This window comes from Gavia stellata, chromosome 1, assembly GCF_030936135.1.
Source record: "Gavia stellata isolate bGavSte3 chromosome 1, bGavSte3.hap2, whole genome shotgun sequence".
NCBI classification, from domain to species: domain Eukaryota; kingdom Metazoa; phylum Chordata; class Aves; order Gaviiformes; family Gaviidae; genus Gavia; species Gavia stellata.
The window spans coordinates 74,383,613-74,399,211 of NC_082594.1; the positions used below are offsets into that span (position 1 = coordinate 74,383,613).

Consider the following 15,599-nt stretch of genomic DNA (forward strand, 5'->3'; position numbering starts at 1 on the left):
TTTAGAAGTTTGTAATTTTGGGTTTTTTGCTAACACTGCTTTGGTTAATAATACCAAAGCTGATTTTAGTTAGAAGTGAAACCCCCAAATAATCAATTATCAAATCAAATAATCTATCTGTTGTGGTTTTGGTTTTTAAGTATCTATGACTAAAACTTGATATAGCTTGAGAAGATGCCCTCTAGCATGTAAAGAATGAAGTGACATAGGGTAAGGTGAATCATTTCACAGAATCACAGAATCACTAAGGTTGGAAAAGACCTGTAAGATCATCAAGTCCAACCATCAACCCAACACCACCATGCACACTAAACCATGTCCCACAATGCCACGTCCACATGTTCCTTGAACACCTCCAGGGAGGGTGACTCCACCACTTCCCTGGGCAGCCTGTTCCAGTGTTTCACCACTCTCTCAATAAAGAAATTTTTCCTAATATCCAGCCTAAACCTCCCCTGGCGCAACTTGAGGCCATTTCCTCTTGTCCTGTCACTAGTCACTTGGGAGAACAGGCCAACACCCACCTCTCTGCAACCCCCTTTCAAGTAGTTGTAGAGAGCGATGAGGTCTCCCCTCAGCCTCCTCTTCTGCAGACTGAAGAGTTTCATGAATTAGAATTTCATGAATTAGACCTTTAAAGTAGGTCAGGTGAATCACAGCTGTTGATCACTTTCACTGATTATTGACCTCCTCCAAAGATTATTTTATGGGCAGCTGAAGGTAATCAGCTTAAACATTGATGCCTGAAGGATTACAGGCATCCATGGCATCAAAGATACCAGAATAGGCTCAGGCAATAGTGTGAAGATATAACCCCTCTGCAGAAGCAAAAAAAGCCAAGATAGCTCCCTCGAGGCTTTTGATTTGAAGCTCTGTCTTCTGCTGGGGCTGGAGCAAATAGCAGTCCTTAAATTATGGAAGAATTCAGTGAGTCCAAAAATCTCTGCCTGTCCCCTTACATAAATAATTAATTACATAAATAATTACATAAATAATTAGTTCTTCAAAGGAACATGGTTACAGCTGTATGTGGTAATGCCAAAGGTTCACCTACGCAAGACTCCTGTCTCTGACAGGGAAAATAGTCGCAATAATGTGAGAATAAATATACAAACAAGGCAAACATACAATTGCATTTCTCCTGGCATACCTTCCCAGCTTCCAGCAGTCTGCAGCCAAAACAGAAACCGTATCTCTTCTCTGAAACAGGCAGCATCTCTTTTGGTTGCTCTTGAGTTTGCACCTTGGTTCTTGAAGATGAGAGCAGCAGAGTCTGTTGCAACCCTCTAAAAGGAGGAGAGCACCTTCCCCTGCCTCAGAAACTATTCAGCCTGACCCTGGGAAAGAGGTGTCCAGAGGTGGAAGGCAGCAAAAGCAAGGGGCTCTGCAAGGACCGGGATGCCTGCATTGCATGCAGAGACCACTGAGAGGGGCAGACAAAAGCAGGGCCAGAGAGGTGATGTGTGCCTCTTCATGGATGCCAGAAGGAACTGCACAGAGTTCACAGCAGCTCAGCAACTCATTAAACTGACTGAAAGCAAACCAAAGATGAAGGACCTGCCCCACAGAAGCAGAAGAAACTAGGTTATAAACTGATTTTGTGTATTCTTTCTGACCCAGTCACTTTGAGCATCCTCTATTTTTTAAAAAAAAAGAGATCTATTTTAAATTTCAGCAAAATCTTGCTTTCTTTTATTTTTAAAATCTTTTGTCTCTTTTGGAGGATCTCATTATAGGCCAAAGCTCTAGACATGCCTGCCTAAAAGCTAAAGTCAAAATAGGAGCCAGGTACAATCCTCAAAGGGGCTTTACTTTCATCTTTTGTCATCTTTTCTCAGATGCTTTATCAATGCTTTATCAATAAAGTAAAATCCCATGGGGCCAAATGAAAGCACTGTAGAAGTCTTAAAGTTTACCACATCTGTTTATCTAAAGTCTCAGTACTAATCTTTCATGAACATAGATATTTCATGGAATCAGACTAAATAAATTGATGAGCAGGTACAAGAAAACTGAATAAGAAAGTGTTCTGCATTTTAAAAGGCAGCTAACTATGCAAATTTTATTATTTAAATTAAAATGTCAGTTCCCTCAAATTATATTAATGATTCTAAGTTCATAATGGAAAAATTGTATCAAGGCTGGGGAGTGATAAAGAATTCTATAATCTTTCTAATTCACTCTACCAAATGCAATTAAAAGTTATTAGATTTCTAACACTTCAGCCTCTGTATAAAACATTATTCTGGTAGAAAATTAAACACTGAACTACAATCTACTTCCATTTTTATGAGAAAAACATATTGAACAAATTTAGCCAAACTATCAGAGTACAAGATGTACTGTATTTTAGGAAATTCATTTCCATGCACTGGAGGACTAAAAATCCATAGAGACTCACAGTGGCACTATTTCAGTAATGATAAATAAGTGACAGATATCATCAAGATAGTGGAATTCAGGAATCACCAGTGAGAACTAAGTAGAAGTTTGCAGGTTCGATTAATTGCTAATAGAAATTATGTGTATGCATTTATTCATTAATCTGACAGGTTTGCCATGAATACAGAACAGGAAGAAATTATACAGAACACATATAGCCCCTATTTACTTTCAAGGTTGCAGTTGAAGATCAGCCAGTGAATAATAGAAACCTGCACTGCCAACCATGCCATTTGTTTTAATTTATTTTACTGACATAAAGTAGGACAAAAAACAATCATCAGTTATTAAGTTTCTTCTAGTATTGACTCCAACTGTTTTGCAGTTTTGCAAGAATATCTTACCAGGATCATATGCAACCAGTGCTATGTGGTCTTTACTGACTGTCTATGGCTTTTGAAAAACACTTATACATGTTGGGTTCATTCAAGAAATCCTACATGGTTCAGTGCCCACTTATCTGAGACAGAAAATTAAGCGTGAAAATTGATTTCTTAAATTGCCGATGTGAACGCCTTCCTTATGTTCTTAGCCACGGTGACTTCAAATGCCTTCAAATGTCTTCAATTTCTGCATCTGCCTACACCTTAGTAATATAGCACTTTTGCTTTTACAATACATCAGTATACCTTTTAACTTCTTAACAGCCAATAATCTTTATGGTCTGAAATCGCCCATTTCCATGGGAAATACTCTGCAACAGGGAAGCTGCCACAGCAGCTGTGGCACTGGCTGAAATGGGGAAGAAAGCCTGGCTGACATGGCCCCTTTCCTAACCTCATACTGCTCCAGGGCACCAGGACTTCCGCTGTATCCCAACAAGGTCTTGCTGAGTGTATCGACACTGTCAGATAACTGCTTAGCCCAGCTCCACAGCAAGGTCTTGGTCCCCCAGAGTCCCCCTCGTGTAAGTGTTGCTTTGCTCTCAGACTCATTTGCAGTGACCCAGCTTGTTTCATCTAACATAAAAATAAACCAAGGCGCAGTTCTGGAGACAATTCATTTCAGGCATCACACCCAAACAGCAGCATGGGTGAGTCTGGATCAGGTTTGGGTCTCTGCTCAGTACAGTCACTCCAACATTATCTCGATTGGCTTTATGCACTCAAACTCTCTTGCGTGTGCCAGAAAATGCAACATATGCCCTCAGCCTCATAATCTTAAAACACAGCTCTGCTAGGCTACAAAACTGCCCTCACTGTGAACCTAAAAATGAATTAACCATACATACAATATCAAGAGGAAACACAGGGCCAGTTGCCGTGCTGTGGAGATACAGCCAGTCTGCTCTGAAGGGACCAGGTCTGAGCAGTGTGGACACAAGCCATCCTGCACTGCTAAGGCCTGCGGGCTGGGGATCACTCCCTGGAAGAAATGCATTTAGCAACAAAGCTATACCTATAAAAACACGTTGCTCTGGACACAGTAGCCCATATCCTCCCACCAGTGCTGGCAATACACTACACTGGTGTTTCCCTAGGTCCCAGCAGAGAGAACAACCTTCTGCCACTGGTACCTTTCTAAGCCAGTCAATACACCAGAAGTGTCAGCAGCAGCTATGGAAGGTCTTGTTTACAACTTGATCACTGTTGTACAGCTATAACTAGCTCTCTGTTGTGCATAACAAAACTGGATTTCAATGTAGTGTCTGTGTATATGATGATTCAATCAACGATTTATTGATTATGAGCTATTCCTCTTCAAGATTGTTGCATGTTTCAGCCACTGGGATGGATGTACACAGTGGGGGAATTCAGACTGCATGAAAAAACACAAATCTGAAATTCTGTAACTTTCAAGTGCTCAGCAGCCAAAAAAATATTTTTAACTTTTTATAGAGCAATGCACAGGTAGGTTTTATGACTGTCCTTCAGTTACATGTGAGCTTTAATTTGGTTCTGTTGTCAGGATATGCAGAGCCTGTCCTCGTACAGGTACACAGCTAGCTGTATAAAAACCTGCACATACAGGTCTATACATAGAAAGTATGCATACAGCTATTTTCATTTCACACATATACAGTGTCTTCCTGATTTTATTTTGGGAAATTATTTATTCTGGTGATAAAGTAATGGAGACTGCAAGTTATACAAAGAGTTATCTATACTTGAGAAATAATGCCAGACTACTTCTTTGTGCTTCCATGGAGTGATTATTTTCTGATCTCTATAATGCATCTTGGTCATTCACTCAAACCTACAGTGCAATGATGCCAAGGTCAAATTTGTTCATTCTGTAATGTTTAGCCAGCTCATTAGTATTGGGAAGTCAGAAAAATGAAGTCATGGGCACTCTGCTATTCCTCCTGGGGTGACTGGGACGTGACTGCATTTTGAAAACCTGTTCTGAGAAACTGCTGTTCTGATTAATCTGGTGGAATTGTGAGGTCACAGACATATGGGAAAGAGCTTTCTGAAAAGATCCAGACTCTGAAAAATATTACGGGGTTTTCTGAGGAGGGGTGTTTATTTACTTAGATAGAACAAAACTATGAAACTTACCAAGATCTAGGTAGATGCCTGGAACAAATGAGTTGAGAAAAAACATAAGAATAACACATCCCAGCACAGTCAGGCACTTGATGAGAAGAATTTTGTCTGTTATTCTGTGCTGTAGACAAGGAGAAAAAAATTAATAGCTGTATTATAGAAGGAGCTATCTATTATGCATAGAGTTCACAAAAGGATGTGGGAAGCGCAAGCTTCTGTTCCTGTATTGTATATTCATCTTCAGCATAAAAGGCAGAAATATATAAATTGAAGCATTTCATGCATACCTATAAAAATCATGAATATGTGGCCCAATGTGATCTAAGAGATACAATAGCTAGCACCTGCTGCATACGTTCAGCTCTGTTCAGCTACCCCCATCACAACTTCATTTCAGTAGGACAAGCAAGGTTGAAATGCAATTCCTACTACAGATGGCACTCCAGGCACTCTGTGATTTCATGACTCTGGACAAAATCACCCTTTGTCACATGTGTGCTTTGAAAACCTATAACTTAGCCTAGAGGTCAGATCTTTCATGCCTCCTGTACAGTTCTCAGGGACGTTCCAAGCCCATAATGCCTGTGCAGCTTCTACACCCCCGTGTCCAGCTCCTGCATCCCTGTGCCGATCTCCTCATGCTCTCACCCTCAGGCCCAGTGCTTTCTGTCGTGACTCTGCTTCTCTTCTCTGATCTCACTTTCGCCACCAACTGAGGGAATCACCTGCTCCCAGCCCGAGTCCCTCTCTCATTTCACATAGTTTAAAACCCTACAAAAGTACAAGTAAGTGTCTGTTCTTTAAAAAGATTGCCTTTATGCAATGCCTCAAAAAGTGTATAAAACCTAATAAGAAATCCTGTTGGTTTTGTTCTGTCTCAGTGTGACACATAGGACAGTGACGTCAGTCTCAGTCAAGGACTTGAGCTCCCAAACACAGGCCTGGATTCATTAGTGATGCCAGTGAGGTGGAGAGGATATGACATTTAGACAATTAAATTTAGGTGAAATTAATCCCACTACAGAGTTTACGTCTCATCAGACCCAGCTTCAGCATAAAGACTTAGATGGTGTTAATGTGTGCATAGCGAAGAGAACAGGATTTGTCCAAGTGGTTTATCCCTACTTGAATAATAAAGCAGGCATGTCACAGACAGTGTAGTAAATTAGAGCCAGTATTCGGTACATCAGCAGGAGTGTACTCTATTGTCATCCATCACAGTTATAAACAACCTACTGACACCTTCTGAGTCTTTCTGGCCATGGATTAAAAATTTAAGAAAACTCTGCTGAATCATTTATTGATCCTTTAAACGGTATTTTTCTAAGGAACAAAAGTGTAAAACCTAACAAAAACTCACAACGTGGTTCAGTAACCCCATCCTACTGAGAAGCCAGCCAGCCTGCATGCCTGCCAGCTTTTCTGCTATCATGAGAGTTATTAAATTTGCATTAGATTCAAAGCACTCTCTCCATACAAAGGTGTAGGTCCGCTCACACGGATACTGAGAAAAACTGCCGTCTACTTACTTTTTTCTGGAGTTCCTGAATGTTTGTTTCCCAGTTTTTATCTTCTTGTGAAATTTGCCTGAAAGAAAATGACACCTGCTTTTTTCCAGAGTGAAATTAGAGCTCTGCAAAGAGTGTTGGAATAAATGCCCCTCATCACAAATAGATCACCCTTTCCCCCATACAGAGTAACTCATACCACAAAGGAGTCATGACCTTCTTATGGCCAGCAGTGAAATTCCCATGAGCGTTCACTTAAGACTCCACTTTTGTAACACGCTCCACTAATACACAAACCCTTTCGTTCATGAAGCATGCCACAGGCTTGGAAGGAGCTAGCCTCCAGAGTATGAAGCCCAGGAGCTGGCTATATGCAATATGTAGTCCCCTTAACAGTTTCAGGAGTTGATGTATGCCCTGCTGTGATAAAACGAGGGTTCTGTGCTAACATCAGCAAGTCAGAACACATGTATTTAACATTTGCATTTTATAATGAAGTTTTTAAGATCCGAATAACTTCATCATGTTATCAGCATAGTCAGCCCTTCAGCAAAAAGCCTTGGGGTTTGCAGTTCAGGAGCACTGGTTTTAATGTTAATGATTTTTTACATTGCTGTAAATGTACTGTGCTGGAGGAATCCTGATTTTTAAGATTAAATATACAATTTTTATTTATACTTCAGAAGTGTCTCCTTTAAAGTGTCTTAAAGTCTAATAGTCTACTATAATCTTTTAGAAAGGAGGTGATTTTAATGGCCTTTTTTGTCTTTAAGTAGTAATACCGTCACTCCATTCAAAGTGCACAATGTCAGCAAAAATTATATAAACAAAAATCATCTTATTACTAGAATAGTTTAAGAAATCATATATTTACATGTCCTTGTCCATATTGCCTATTTAACATGTTTATTAATAAAAAATAATTATTTCAGTTTCACTTTAGTTTAGTCAATTCACTTTCAGAGTATTTATCACTGCTATTCTCAGTCATCAAATTCCATAGCATAACAGTTGTTTTTGCCGCAACATAAACAAAATAAGGTTAGCATTTTTGTTAGTTCTAGTTTATAAAAACTTCTCCTTTTCTATATTTAAACAGTTAATTATGCCTACAGTCAGGTTCACATGGAAGATTTGATTATGAAATGATTTTAAAATATAGCAATTCACTGGTGTTATATTTTTCAAACTCAACAGTTCATTGAAGAACACTTGAATTTTTCAGTAAAAAAAGAAATTACAGCATTTTACTATGCTGAAGCCACTATTGCAAGGAAAAGTCTAATGGCATACTTGTGATCTTTTTAAACCAAAAACTACCTGAAATTTCTAGGCCTTTACATTTGGGTCATATTGACATATATTTTCCAGGCTTTACACTTCGTTTTTGTCTTAAAATACTTTGTGTTTTACTGAGGCTGAGGGTGGCTCTTCATGTCTGCCCCAACATCCATCTGATCAAGAGACAACTAAGAATGTAGGTCTTATCCCAGAGAAGATCCCTGAAAACCTTCACTTTCAGCTCCACCTAAAATTACTAGAGGTGAGCCCTTGGCTCGTTGACGAAACCAAAATACTACCCCTGACGTTAACAAAGCAACACTGTCATACCTGGCTGTGAACTGAGATGAGCAGGAGCTCCCTGTCAGTCCAACAAACTCCAGCTTGTCCCCACTGTGGGTCGGAGCAGCAGAGGTGGGACACACTGGTCCCCACTCACCTGTGAAACGTCCTCAGCTTCTTCCTCAGGAGCATCTCCAGAGTCAGCACCTTCTGCATCAAGAGGCATTTCACAGCAGTCTCCTCTCTGCTGGCTGGGTTAATGCGTTGTGCAGTCAGTCTCCAAACATAGATCTCATGTTTCAGCTCTAAAAAGAAGAAAAAACGCTTAGCAGGTACAATGCATATGAAAGCAGAGATGCACAAAATATGTGTAACGTGCCCTGGACTCAAAGCTGTTAAAATGATGGGAATTGTTTCCCAATATTCTTCCACTTAGGAAGTTGCTTTTACCATTCATTTTGCAGAGCTGAAGGGAATAAAAAATATATAGAAACATTTCAAAATTTTAAATAAATTAATCTCAAAGTCCTTTTCCAAAGAAAAATAAGTACTGTCTTCAATCACTTGCAAATGCCTTTCACAAGCTTTAGTGCTAAAATCGTATGATATTCATTTTTCATCAGAAAATAAACTGCCAATATATATTATTATACTGCTAACAAGATACTAGTCACTTTGTAGTTAGGAATTAAAGCAAATTCTCCTTCACTATATTCAGAATGGACAACATGTTTCCATTCACTCTGTGTTCATACAAGCAATGTTATCAATGTAAGGCAAACCTGAAATTTAGCATCGTCTTATGGAAAAGTGTTTAACAACATTTTGAAGGTTTCCTAAGGGGACATAAGTCCTAGGCACTGAAAATATCCATAAATATAGCTACCATCACCTGCTTGCAGACCTGAATGATATCTGATCCTGTGTAAGTTCAGACAGACTGATTAACATTTGAAATCAGTCTCCAAAATCTTATCAGGATTTTCTACACGTTTTGATTTTTTTTTTCCCCAGTATTGTCAAGGCCTTGGAGAATGACCAAAAAGCATGTGTTCCTGTTCAGGAAGGACCTTAGACTGGGCATGCAAAAAAAAGGCCTGGATTTTCCAGGAAATCACTACAGAAATAAAAGCAGAATATTCATTCAGAAACTATCTGCACAAATGCTTCCTGATGAAGGAACGGGATGTTTCCTCACCCTCCATTTCTGTTCCCCTCAAATTTCATGTCATTGAAGACAATGTGTCAAGAATTCACAGCTTTATATCTTAAGATCCCTGTTCAATCAGCAAATTGTTCTTACCCTAAGAAATGGGTGTGGAAGTCCTTGCACTGTGTATACAAACTATATGCATTATTTATAAAAAAATATGTGATGTAATAACATAAGAAATATTTAAACACATTTGGATGTAGGCAGTGATATTAACATTTGCTGCTGCAAATCCCTGGTGGTTCATAGTATCTACTATCAAAAAGAGCACTAAACGTGTTTAATTCCCCCCGTTCCTCTGTGACCAAGTATTTATAATGATAATCAGAGTGAATCGTGAAGATTGACCATAAGAGGGAATTAGACTTGACAGAACTCAAACATTTAAGAGCAAAAGTAAACATGTCCAGAGCCTGCAGAGCTGACATAAAAAAAGTGGTCTGAACAGCAATGGACTCATATTTTGTATGGTTCATGTCTATAGATGAGCACACATCCATCAAAATGGTAATCTTTGCCTGAGCTTTACAATGCAAGACCAGAAATGTAAATTCACACTATCTAAAGCCCAAGGACTATCCCAGGTTATTAAACAACTAGTGCTCAGCTAAAGCTTTTCTTCCAGGAAGGGATTCATACCTGAACCACAGATATCAAAGAGGTGCAGAATCTAACATTTTTCTTTGTAATATATTTGGTCATTCTTGCCAGGAGCAAAATTTAACACTAAATTGTATTAAAACACGGATAGGTCCTGATTATCAAAAACTTCATGTAACTTTGTGTGGGGACCCTGTCCTGGCCGTCATTTACTTTTTCATCAACATTTGTGACACTCATAACTGTATCAGCAGTGATTTTTCCATGCTCTTCCAGAACACAAAGAAGAAAGTGACAGAGCTTTAGGCCTCAGCTGATCTTCTGCTCACAACAGAAAAAAATACCATTCTTTTTGAGGATTAGAGTGGATGGGAGCTGTGCATTTTTTCTTTAATAAGATAGCAAGATTAAATTTTAAGTCTCTGAATTTGTAAGCACTGTAAATAGTAATTTCTGAAAGAAGCTAGTGACCATATGTTTGGGGTCTGCTTCAGCTCCACAGTTGCTGGTCAGTGGGGCAACAAGCTATTCCAGTTGGCAACTTCCACCTCATAACATCTACCTTGAAACTGGTCTGAAATTGTGAGCTGGGAAGTTGTTCCTTCCCATAAAGATGACCAAGACTAGATGGAGAAAATTTGGAACACGGCTTTCTTGCACACTCTCCTGTGCAACTTCCCAGGCAAAATTTTTTTCTTTGAAAGGGTTTCCTGAGCCTTTTGGGGTGAAAGAAATATTTCTATGATCCTACATGCTGCCCTAGCCTGAATGAGGTAGAAACTTTTGTATTTAATATAAGCTGGTGAAGGGTGATAATCCCCTCAGTAGGTGAACGGTCCTCTCTGTACTGCTTTTTCAAGTCAGACTACAGGACTGTGTCTTTGAAACTGTCTCTCACAATAAGTCCAAGGAAAAGAGCATGGTTTTGTCTTTTTCTCTGGCAAACGCTCATGAAACATGATTATCCAGTTCATCATCCTGATTTCTGATAGCTTGTCTTTGCTGCAACACCTTTTCTGATCATGCCTGTTCATCCTGCCATAGCATTTCCCCTCCTTCTTTCCAAGTGAAATTTCACCAGGGGTTTTACTGATGGACGAAAGTTGAATCATTCATCAACCAACTGAGATGCAGATCCCCAGCAGATATTTTTATACAAAGAATCTTTATCTTCTCCCCTTCAGAAAGGGGCCACTAGCATCACTGTATCTGTGCCACAAACAAACCCACAGAGCAGAGGACACTACGATTTGTGTTGCACATTCCTGTTCCACGTCTGAAGTGCTGTGGGGCTAATCTCCAGGTTCAGCAAGGTGCTTTCTGTTCTATGTTAAAAAATATACATGTGTTTTCACATGGTTTTGATCTTGCCTTTACATACAGCAAGCGCATGCTTGACTGTTCAGTCGTTAATTTTCTAAACAACCCAGTGATGTTAACATTCAACCTGCTGTGGAATTTACTTCGGAGAAAAATGTCCTTTGAAAATTAGAGCAGTCGATACATCTTTTATACTGTGACTCCTGTTGCAGTAATAATTTGTGAAGAGGTTTTCTAGGTCATCCCACAGAATGTTTCTCCTATTTCTCTTTCATGCACATGCTTATTGTAATAGCCCATTATGGCATCAGGTGACACATATGTATTAGCAGTACTTTTTGTTTTGAAGGAAATATAATGCAGGACCCTTGAGGTCAGTGAAAACACTGAACCCGGTCAGAAACCTTTGGGGCCTTTCTACTCTTCTCCCATTTCAGGTCTGCAAACCCATTTAGGCAGCAATCCCTAGAGTTTGGAAACATCTGGTATTTTATGACAATGTTACAAATTATGGACAAGGGCTTAATGTACCTGCGGGGTCTCACCAATCACTTTGAGATTATGGCTAAGGCAGCATAAACACAGCATTTGGTTGCCCCTGAATAGGAAGGTCTTACACCCCGTTTCCCTGTGTCCATAAGTTCCTGTCGCCTCCTCAGAGGGGATCTAATGGTTATGTTACACCAGGGCAAGCTCACTGCACTCACTCATCTAACAAAACCCGATCTGCAGGGTTTCTGCAGAGTTAGCTTTATGGTGGATCAGCCTACTAACCGATTTATCCTACCATTGCTAGGTCTGTTGCTAATAAATGAAATGGTGTGTGTGGCATGTACCTTTCATGGAAGTTTATCATTAAAGCAGGTAAATTAAAATTTAACTGCAAGCGTAGTAGCAGTAGTTGAAGTGATATAAGCAAGGCAAAGTTTAGTATGCAGTGATCTGGAGCAAAAGAAGACAGGAGAGCTGCAGCTCAGTCAGGGAATTCAGCCCATTATGATACTAAAATCTTTGTGAACATGGTAGATTCATAAAGCCCACAAGGAACGACAGCAATATAACTAGCATTATTATTTCACAAAAATTTTCTCTTTTTCTCTTCCTTTCTTTATTTTTCTGAGAAAGTCCATTTCCAACAAGAAAAGAACAATTTTTGGCTTAGTTCTAGGATAAAATAAAGGATCAGCAAACATGTAAATCCTATGCTGCTAATCTGCTCTGGTTTTGTCACTTATCATATTTTTACCACGGAGACCACAGATAAGATGTCCTGGACTTATTGAATTTAATGGAGTTTCAGCTACTGACCTGAGCTGTGACATTTTAGAAAACATTTTCTGCATTTTAGAAAACATTAAGTTTCATTTAAAAATGCATATTCTTTCTGCAATCTGACAATTAATAGTTAGACTGATTTTTCACTTAGAGTAATCATACATTCCCTCCCACCCAACTGCCAATAACAAAGAAGACATCCTCAAAAACTGAGTGTAATTAAGTCCCAGCCTCAGAATTTGAATAAGCCAGTCTTGTTAATTGAAGATACTCAGAAGAGCATGACCAACCTTGATGAGATGATAAGAATTATCATAAAATGGCAATTTTCAACTTGCAAGTGCACTAAATGCATTAACTACCTTTTTGCAAGCGACACAAGCTTGCACTGCTGGGCTGTGACTAATGACATGCAAAGCACGGTCCTCTGAAGATGTTTTTTTCTTTCTCCACATGCTATTGTAGCTTAACTTTTTGCAGTAAAGCAATTATTTTTCTTAGCTAACTTCTCAGAACAAGAATAATTCTGTTTAAATGTTCACTGAAAAGCAAATTAAGTACCATGAATTATAGCTTAATCTAGTAATAGCAATAGCTGTAACTTTTAGTAATTTTTTTAATCCCTGATATTATATAATTAATCCTCTAAGCATTATTAGGCAGTAAGTAAGTGTCATCTCTATTTAAAAAGCACAGAAAGTAAGTCAGAAAGGTGAAACCCAAGAGTAGAGAGAATTCACCTCGAGCGATATTCCAGCTCATCAACTTATGCCTCTCTCCTAGGAGACAAGCATAAGTCTCTAATTCTGAAAAAAAATGCCTGAAATGTCCTTGTCTTTATTTCTTTGAGTACTCCAGTTTATCAGTCATAGCTAAAGGTAAGCAGGGGCATAAATGTTGCAGGGTCTTCAAAACTGCAACAAAACACACTACACCTTATTCAGCTAAATACTTGCCAAGGAGTGCAAGAAATCTGCACAATGCTACATAAAGCAATAAGGACCATTTATATAAGCTTTTCAACTCAAAGTTCGACAGCTGGGGCCCCATTTGGTCACCTAATGCCAGCTCGGATGCCCAGCATGGGATTGCATCCAGGGCACAGGACTTACAGGACATCATCATTCCTGCAGCAAAGCAGCTGGAGCCTGGGCAGAAAACTGCAAAGCGCAGATGGTGCTACACACGTAGGTCACCTCCCAGGAGTTTTCTTCTGGGCAAGCTGGGGCGGGCTGCAGAAGCCCCAGGACTTAGGCTGTTCAGAAAGCTGCAAAACAGTAAGTTTTCTTCTCCTTCAAAAGGTAACTGGAATTTTTCCTCACTGTGCCTTGGGTTTCCCCCTGTAATTTTAGCTGCTGAAAGAATCTACAACACTGCAAGACTACCCCTGCATTTTATAAGGAAATAGTCAATGTAATACCGCTGTGATGGTCACATAACACTTGGAGTAATCTGCAGATATTAAAGAGGGTTAGACCTTTCATAACATTTCAGAATGGTTGATAAAGACATACATTACTCTCCAGTTGGTTTGTCCCTGAACAAGGGATGGGATCTCTCTCAGGTGATATGGGCTCTGTTCTCATCTCTGGGTAAGTCAGACTTAGAGCCACAAAGTTATTTCAGTCCTTGTGGTTTTGCCCTTTAGTTTCCTCTACTGCAGTTCCCCATCTTTTAAAAGCAGAAATCTGAGTATAGTTAGGTTTCACGTGCGCTCATTAGCGCTTGCCTAATGTGATCACAATACTCTGTTCTGTAACACTGAGAATGGCACAGGGCCATGGGAATTAGAGAGTCAAGTATTTTGAGCATTCATTTACCTAAAATTCTAGGGTAGTTTGTTTCAGAAAATTTTCATCAGGTTTGAAATCTAGAAAAATTGTTCTGGTTTACTCACTATTAAAAAGTTTTGACTCAGATTGCCAGACTTACCAATGAAAACCAATTTAGCCAATGTTTTCCATTAAAGTACAAGTCTCTCAATTAAAAAATTCTCTGTTGAGTTCACTATCCTCTGCTCAAAAGTGAATAGATACATTCCAGTCATAAAACATTTTGCACCAAATATAACTACTGCTGACGTCCTTTCAATACTGGGGGTGGGGAGGAGGGAAAAAGGCAAAAAGCAGCCACTTAAAGATGGTATTCCCAAAGTCCTATTAAGGAAAAAAAAATCATGAAAAGATACAGCCTCAAGAGGACAACTCCCATAATCTAAAAGATAGTGCCTCATCTAATGCTTTTAATAGGGCAAAATGAAGGGCAAAATAATGAAGCACACTTCAGACTCCCCATATCTTTTAGCAACTGTTTTAAATGTAAAAATGGTAACTAATAATTTTGGCTCATTTTGATAAATAAAAATGGCAGGAATAATTTAAAAATCTGTCAAGGTTGCACTTTTATTTGAAACATCACCACAGTGAAAGCTCTCTGCAGCAATCAGATACTGAGCACGTGTTAAATTAACCTAAATTGTTCCTTTAAGCTCTGTACATCAGGAAGATCCTACAAGCTCCAGAGCCATCAGAGTAAAGTGAAAAATTTTGTCATAGCTTCACGAAAACACTGTTAATGATGAGGCCAGGTTTTGCCAACCAATGTATATGTGTGTAATCATTCCACAGTTGTGGTATGCATCCAAAAATCCAGGGGGACAAGTGCTGCAAAAGAAACAGGAGGTATCACTTCCTAAGTTTTTACCTCCCATCAGTGATTTTTTGTACTGATTCCTTCCATGAAAAATGTGTATAATAAAACTGTGAAGTGCTGCTCTATTTGATTCAAAATGCCACCGTAATATACTTTCTTTCTGCATAAGGCAGGTAAAGTAATATTACAGCTGCCTTCTTGTGATGGCTACGTTATCAATGCACTAAGCAAATAATATGAGATTGTCATATTTCCCTTATTCTGCAATGTCAGAATATAATTTTTATCATCTGAAAACAAGAAAAGACAGATCAACATTTTCCTCTTTCCAAGGGGAATACTCCATCAACTCTAAAGCAGTACAAAGTACATATACAGGATTTTAAACATAAAATTATCTAAAATTTTAAAGAACATAAAAATCTTGAATCTGTGTAAAGTAAATAAGTACACTTATTTTCATCCCTGATCATTAGAAGAGCTATTGAAGGCGCAAATAATAAAAGACAGATTTTTTTTATATTTTCAAACATAAAA

The 15,599-nt window shown here is 38.9% G+C and overlaps 1 protein-coding gene across 1 annotated transcript in view; it reads right to left on the minus strand.

The window, feature by feature from the left end:
• Window positions 1-15,599, minus strand: part of OCA2 (OCA2 melanosomal transmembrane protein) — a 184,945-nt gene that overhangs the window by 90,916 nt on the left and 78,430 nt on the right. The window contains exons 15-17 of the mRNA XM_059822678.1: window positions 8,160-8,307; window positions 6,461-6,518; window positions 4,944-5,052 (exon numbers count right to left, since the gene is read on the minus strand). Coding sequence (XP_059678661.1) covers window positions 4,944-5,052; window positions 6,461-6,518; window positions 8,160-8,307 — 315 coding nt within the window. The remainder of the gene's footprint in view (window positions 1-4,943; window positions 5,053-6,460; window positions 6,519-8,159; window positions 8,308-15,599) is intronic.